This window comes from Suillus clintonianus (genome assembly GCF_016758775.1).
Source record: "Suillus clintonianus strain FC179 chromosome Unknown DEU56scaffold_9, whole genome shotgun sequence".
NCBI lineage: Eukaryota > Fungi > Basidiomycota > Agaricomycetes > Boletales > Suillaceae > Suillus > Suillus clintonianus.
Window position 1 is genome coordinate 1 of NW_024539233.1, and position 7,057 is coordinate 7,057.

General features: G+C 48.1%; 2 protein-coding genes across 2 annotated transcripts; both read left to right on the forward strand.

Moving 5' to 3' along the window:
- Positions 1-138: 138 nt before the first annotated feature.
- Positions 139-1,739, forward strand: DEU56DRAFT_908392 (uncharacterized protein; the record flags this gene model as incomplete). Its single annotated transcript, XM_041356995.1, has 6 exons — positions 139-170; positions 229-357; positions 411-514; positions 566-975; positions 1,004-1,665; positions 1,721-1,739. 6 exons carry the CDS (start codon positions 139-141, stop codon positions 1,737-1,739), a joined length of 1,356 nt encoding a protein of 451 aa, XP_041212839.1.
- A 1,326-nt stretch (positions 1,740-3,065) lies between these two features.
- Positions 3,066-6,569, forward strand: DEU56DRAFT_778493 (SPX-domain-containing protein). Its single transcript, XM_041351819.1, has 15 exons — positions 3,066-3,237; positions 3,293-3,358; positions 3,418-3,519; positions 3,571-3,891; positions 3,945-3,953; positions 4,003-4,206; positions 4,263-4,323; positions 4,375-4,413; positions 4,467-4,585; positions 4,638-4,872; positions 4,921-5,122; positions 5,176-5,283; positions 5,337-5,407; positions 5,462-6,072; positions 6,127-6,569. The coding sequence occupies exons 1-15, from the start codon at positions 3,214-3,216 to the stop codon at positions 6,406-6,408; spliced, it is 2,454 nt and encodes an 817-aa protein (XP_041212840.1). The 5' UTR covers positions 3,066-3,213; the 3' UTR covers positions 6,409-6,569.
- Positions 6,570-7,057: the final 488 nt, after the last annotated feature.

Genomic DNA, 7,057 nt, shown 5'->3' on the forward strand with positions numbered 1-7,057 from the left:
AAGCTGAATAAGCGCCGTGAGGTCACGCGCCGTTTGTACTCTGAAGAATGCGAGGACATCAAGAATAAGGTTGAAAGGCGTTACCAGAAGGCAAAGGCAAAGCATGCAAAAGCACGTTTACGCCAGAAGTCAGGGAAGATGCAAAAAATTGACGACGCAACCAAGATTAAGTACGTACTTCTGTCGTTGATTACATGGTCGTATCTGAAGCGCATTTAAAAACTGCAGGGCCATCCGTGAGCTCGGTCCTATGCTTGATCGGATCCTTAAATACCTTGCACATGCCACGGGTGGGTGGAAGTTCACAATCCTTATGGGAGGGAAGGATCCTAGCACTGGAGAGGTGTCTGTGTTCAAGTGAGTGATGCGTGATAGTTGATGAGGAAGTGCGCTTACCTAATATTATGAAGCTATCATGTTGGCGAACTTGAGAGTGGGGCACAATTTGATCAGACTTACGCCAAATTTGATGTGGTGCAGGCTGCATTCCTAGCCTTCGTCAAAGACGCTCTCGGTACGTCCATATAAGTGTCAGTTCGAAAGCATGCACTGACCTTTTCACTAGCATTTGAGTCGACACTGCCCCAAGACTCAGATGCTGAGGATGCAGAAGATTCATCATCAGACTCGCATGATGGTTCAGATGAGGAGTGGGCGACAACGAGCGGCAGTGAGCATAGTGAGGAGGGGGCGACAACGAGTGGCAGTGAGCATGGTGATCATCGTGTGGAAGAAGAGGACTTGGATGATCTCCTACCAAACAGCGCCCATCGAATCAACACTGCGGGCATGTACCGGATGACTCCTCAGTCTGAGTCATCCATCGACGATTTTGGCGCCGCCATAGCATCAACTGATGCATTACTTCCATGTGCGCAAATCTTGGGTGATGCATCATCTGGTTCTCAGCTCCCGAGTGATTCCCACTTGGCTTCGTTCAACAACCCTCCCAACCTACCCGTGTTTGACCACGAAGTGTTTACTGCTCTCATCAATGACCCAGATTTCAACATCAGCATTCTGGAAGCTCTCCCCGAAGCCCCCCCCCCTTCAATCCAACCCATATCCTGAAGTCTTTATCCCTCCAGCTCCTCGCACTGATGACATATCATCTACACAATATCCTGAAGTCTTTATCCCTCCGGCTCCTCGCGCTGATGATACATCATCTAACCAATATTCCCAAGTCATTATCCCTCCGGCTCCTCACGCCCATGATGCATCATCTACTCAATATCCCGAAGTTGTTATCCCTCCGGCTCCTCCCGCTGATGATGCATCATTTGCCCAATATTCGCAAGTCGTTATCCCTCCGGCTCCTGATACATCATCTGCCCAATATTCGCAAGTCATTATCCCTCCGGCTCCTCCCGCTGATGATGCATCATCTGCCCAATATTCTCAAGTCGTAATCCCTCCGGCTCCTCGTGCCGATGTTGAAAATATGGGAACACCCAATGAATCTGATGGTGCTGGCACTGCACCAACTTCATCAGTCCAAGCTGGAGCTGAGCGTCGTCGTGGAAGGCGCACACAACAACGTTCACAACTGACCGTGCCCACTTCCTCGGCAGATGAAATCCAACCACTCCCAGATGGGCATCGCCGAGTGCGCAAACCCTTCAATGCAAGAGAACGTGACAACGATATTGGCGGGCCAACGAAGTAAGTCGGTCCTTTATGTGCTTCAAGTTGCATCGCACTGATGACTACATCCTAGGCGCGCTCGGCATACATAATCAGTAAAATAGTGTCTCATCTACATATCTTGTTGCAAGTATCCATGTCAGTAATAGTGATTAAATTGAATGTTTCTTGTTGTACAATGATCGAGAACGAAATGTAAATATGCGCTATCATATTGTTCAGAATTTGTTCTGCATGCCCGGTGCAAGCAGACGTACAGGAAGACGCTCAGTTCGAAGTTCATACATTCAAGGCGCAGCGGTGTTTCAGTTCTGCGGGATAAATTCATCCTTACATACATATTTTAGAAAGGGAGCTGGACTTGTGATAAAATTTTGAAAAATGACGTCATGGACGTATTTGACTTGAGCGCAAGCTTCAGTGAAGACTGTGGAAAGGTAAGAGGTCTCCCAAAAACGAGTTAGATAGCCGGATGGCCAGACGGATGCCTGGATCTAGTGTAGGTAAGCAAGGTACAGACAACGGAAGCAAGGTACCGGGTATAATGCCAGCGAACGGATGCTGGGTGCAGCCCAATTTGGTGCGGGATGGTGATGCATCAGTGATGCATCACATTCCCAATAGGGTTGAGGTTGATGCATTGGGATCCACCATGATCCACCACTGCTCGCTATCATAGTTGATGCATCATCAAAATCTGCTAGTTAGCCTGTTTTGATGCATCATTATGACAGTATAGCCTGGCAGTCCTTGTTAAGGGTAGTCTATTGATCGTCTCATGACATTTTTTGGTTAAGATCCTAGTAAGTTATACGCGAAATACTAGAAAGGTGGAGTGTTCAAGAAAGTTCAGGCACACAACTAATATTGCTTATTGCAGCTGTCCCTAGGAATAAATATAAATTCTCCTTAGCTGCCTCGGTCAGTGAATTTGTTTGCTAAGTAAATTATGGAAAAAGATGGAAAAAATGGGACTACGTGATTTGCTAATGTCATTTTCAGTGTCCTTAAAATTTTGACAATGAATTTTATACCCTTACATTCTCGTGGGTAAAATTCAATGTCCCCAGTTGTCAATGAATGCAAGTAACCAGAGATTAAGTGACACTGGGAGTGAATTCAACACATTCATTGCCACTGTCACTTAATTTAATGGTTTTTACTTCCCACAGTGGAGGCAGGCAACTCACACACACCAATCAACGGATGCAGGACAAAATCCTCGCTTGAGTAGATATGTGATCCATACAGGACTTCGAGTGACTTTAATAAGGGCTCACTCCGCCTTGCAAGAATGATCACAGCCTTACGGCGTCAAGTTGAGGATTAAGTTTATGTCGGGCTTGGTTGTTTTTTCCCTCGGTGATAAGGATCGAAAGGTCCGCTGGTTGATTTTGACGCGCTGACTAAGACTCAGCACGGTGTCCTTCGTTCCGCTCCTTAATTAACGCGAACACCCGAACTGCTCCTTGTTTCGTACTATTCATCGGAGTCAGTGTGTTGACTTGCAGAACAAACGCTGGGCTCGGCAGCATTCCCATCTAGTCCTGGTCGCTAAATCACAAAATGAAGTTTGGTAGGAAGATCACAGTGCGTCATTTTTGCGTATGGTGAAGTGCGTGAAACGGACCTCAGTGCTCGGCAGACTAACCTTTACGATGAATGGAGGCCCTTCTACATCGACTATAATTTGTTGAAGCGTGAACTCAAGGTGACTCCCTCTCCAAACTGCCCGACCCACCCTCATCCTCATCCGCTCTACCTGCGCAGGCTCGCACCACCTCCCACAACTGGGACGACAAAGATGAACGTGATTTCACCGCCATGCTCAAAAAGGAGCTGGATAAAGTTCATGATTTCCAGAAACAAAAGGTAAACCATCACAACTCAGTTCATTTTTCTGGTTGAGTTGAAGCTATTCAGACTGCCGAGTTGTCTCGCCGTATACGGGATGCCGAAAAGGATGTCCAAAAACTCGTCGCTCAAGAATCTTCTCAGTCTGCTTCTGAGCCGTCCCCCACCCACTCCTCTGACCCAGAATCTCAACAAGCACGACCTTCTGACTACGGACCCGATGAGGGTTCCGATGACGATGACGATGACATGGACGATAACCAATCTGATGCTTCACTCGAAGACCTCTTTCACGGCCTTCAAGAAGAAGTAGCCACCCTTGTTGCAGATGTTCACGACTTGGCACTGTACACTAAGTTGAATATCACCGGTTTCCTCAAAATCTTAAAGGTACATCCATTCATGTCTATTGCCTTATGTCAACTTACCGTTCATTTCCATAGAAACACGATGTACGTACTTTGAATTTCCTCTTGTATTATCCTTCATGACCACCCTCAGAAAATAACGAACCTTCCACTCAAACCTACGTTTATTCAAGACTATCTTGAGGAAAGACCTTTTTATAAATACAATTGGGACGCCTTGATCGTCAAATTATCTAAGCTCTATGACCTGGTCCGCACCCGCGGTCACCCCGTACAGGGCGATTCAAGCGCAGGCGGGAACCAAAGCGCCTTTGTGCGTCAAACCACCAAGTATTGGGTAATTATTGAAGTTGTTCCTCTCAAAATTTATTTTTGTTAACAAGGGAATTCCAGGTGCATCCAGATAACCTGGTACCGTTGAAGTTGGCCGTTTTGCGGCATCTTCCTGTTCTTGGTTGGTGATAATACATTGTCAGTATTTTAGTTGGTTCATCTCCTCTTACAGTGTTCAATGCCGACAAGGAATTCGAGCAGAAGGACGCTGGTACGTCTTTGATATTTAAATCTAAAAAGATGTGATGTCGACGCGTGTTTCAGCCATTACTTCAATCTATTTTGACAATGAAGATCTTGAACTGTACCTCGGTCGACTTGAGAAGACAGAGGGTGCCGAAGCTATCCGTCTCCGGTGGTACGGCGACACAGACGTGAAAACTGTCAGTGTACCTGGTTTGGTTTGTAAATATCACACTCAACGTCCTCCTTCAGATCTTTGTAGAGCGCAAGACGCACAGAGAAGATTGGACGGGTGAAAAGTCTGTCAAGGCGCGTTTCCCGATCAAAGAACATCTCGTGAACGCTTTTCTGCGTGGAGAATACACCATGGACGAGGAACTCCAGGCTCTAGTCGACAAAGGCAAGAAGACCCAAGCTGAAGTCGACTCCATGATCCAGCTTGCGAGTGAGGTTCAGTATCGTATTCTTACGAAGCAGCTGCTTCCAGGTACGTAAGCACGCCTGCATCTGACTTCTTCGCTCATGAATATCCTAGTCATGAGGACGTTTTATAACCGGACTGCGTTCCAGCTCCCAGGAGATCCCCGTGTACGGATATCGCTTGATACAGAACTCACCATGGTTCGCGAAGACAACTGGGACGGACAGACGCGTACTGGCAATAACTGGCGGCGAAGTGACATTGGCATTGATCATCCTTTTGATCAGGTGCCAGCGGAGGATAAGGAGCTTTTCAAGTGCGTTTCCATGATCGACCTGATTCTATTATAGCATGTTCACGTCGACAAAGGTATGGCGTTCTAGAAGTCAAACTTCAGACTCAGTTCGGACAAGAGCCTCCAAAGTGGGTCACGGATCTCGTCCAGTCCCATCTCGTCGAAGCTGTTCCCAAGTTCAGGTATGACCCCCCACAAGAAATGACGTACCATGCCACTTACGGACTGCCGCTAGTAAATTCATCCACGGCTGCGCTACCCTACTGCCTAATCGTGTAGATCTCGTGCCATTCTGGCTGCCCCAAAGTGAGTCAGAAGAACTTGCTTCGTGTCATGCTTACCCAATATTGTCATCCCCAGTGGACACGGATATCCTCAAGCCCAATACGGGTTACCTCACAGTTGAGCGCCCTACAAAGAACACCCCTGATCTGCAGTCTGGGATCCTCTCGCCCATCGAGCCCGAGCACTCCTATGTTGAGCCCGTCTCGGAGGGCGAAGAAGATGAAGAGATGGACTTGACACCTGCTAGAGATGAAGACCGGCGCACGGGGTTGCCGCATGAGGACGTTGCGGCTGCTATCGCATTCCGTGAAAAGTCCCTGAAGGAACGCGATCCGGCGTCTCAGTCCAGCACTGGTGGCAGCGTTCCCGATGAGGTTTACGATGAGCGTACACCATTGTTGAAGATGCCACGACCGCCGATGGTGGAGAGGACCGTTTCGATCGACCCGCTTGCTCCGTCTTCTGCATTTGATGAGCGTCTGCGCGAGCGTTTGCAGGCGAATAAAAATTTGCCGCCGCGTGCTCAAGACGGTGAGGTGCGGGAAGCCGCAGGTCTAGATGAGGAGAACCTGCGGGAGGAAGAGCGTTTACTGGTGAGAGACTGGACTGCACCATCTGGCAAGCGGATCGCGGTTCCTGTTCGTATCGAGCCCAAGGTGTATTTTGCAAACGAGCGGACGTTCTTGGTAGGACTTTTCCGTTAGATGGTCGAGTTCGCCTGCTGATCTTGATCGTACCAGAAATGGCTGAGCTTTGCAGTGCTCATCGGATCTATCGCAACGACGTTGTTAAACTTTGTGCCTGCGGATGATCCGCGGGGCCTGATCAGCGCTGCGCTATTCACGCTAGCTGCGCTGCTCGCCATCGCCTACTCAGCTATCATCTTCGTGTATCGGGCACTCCGTCTGCGTGCGCGATCGGCGGAAGGGCTTTATTATGACAAGTACGGCCCCACCATCCTTTGCTTTGTGCTATTGGCTGCACTGGGGACTAACATTGGGTTGAGGGTGGCGGATATGTGATGACGTGGGGATGCGTTGTATTTTTGAGCCTTGGACATAGCGTTGACAGCTGACAGCTGATAGCCGATGTCTTGGAGAGAAATTATTTTATTTCTTTTTCAAGGTGACTACAAAGAGACTAGCCGATCATTGCAATTCATTTTCTTTTTGTCGGGGGTTCAAGTTCTTGCTGATCAGCGAACGCCTGATGAGGCTCGATGATGATTCCAGGTGATTCCAAGAAATTCCTGAGGGATTTGATGGAGGCACATGTCATTGTTATGGACCAATGAGGTATTTGCGCGATTTGATGGATGTGGAGTCGGAGAGATATCTTGATCAGGAAGGAAGGTGAGCGAAAAAATACTCAATCAGTGACCACTGACTCGGTTTCTAAGAATTGAGCGGTAACAAGACCATACACAAGAAATCTATATAAGAGTCTCACGTCGTCGCTGAGCATACAACCAAACTTAAAGACCAACAACATCTATTACAATATGTACACCGTGGGTCTTGCTTCTCGCGTCGCGTTTTGTTATCTTATCTTAATCTTCTTCGTTCACAGATCGCTGAAGTCCCTGTCTCTAACAACAACTGTGGCTCGACCAGCTGCGGATGCGGCACCTCGTAAGTCGCACCCTCTTTGTACGGAGTCTCAGTCTGATTC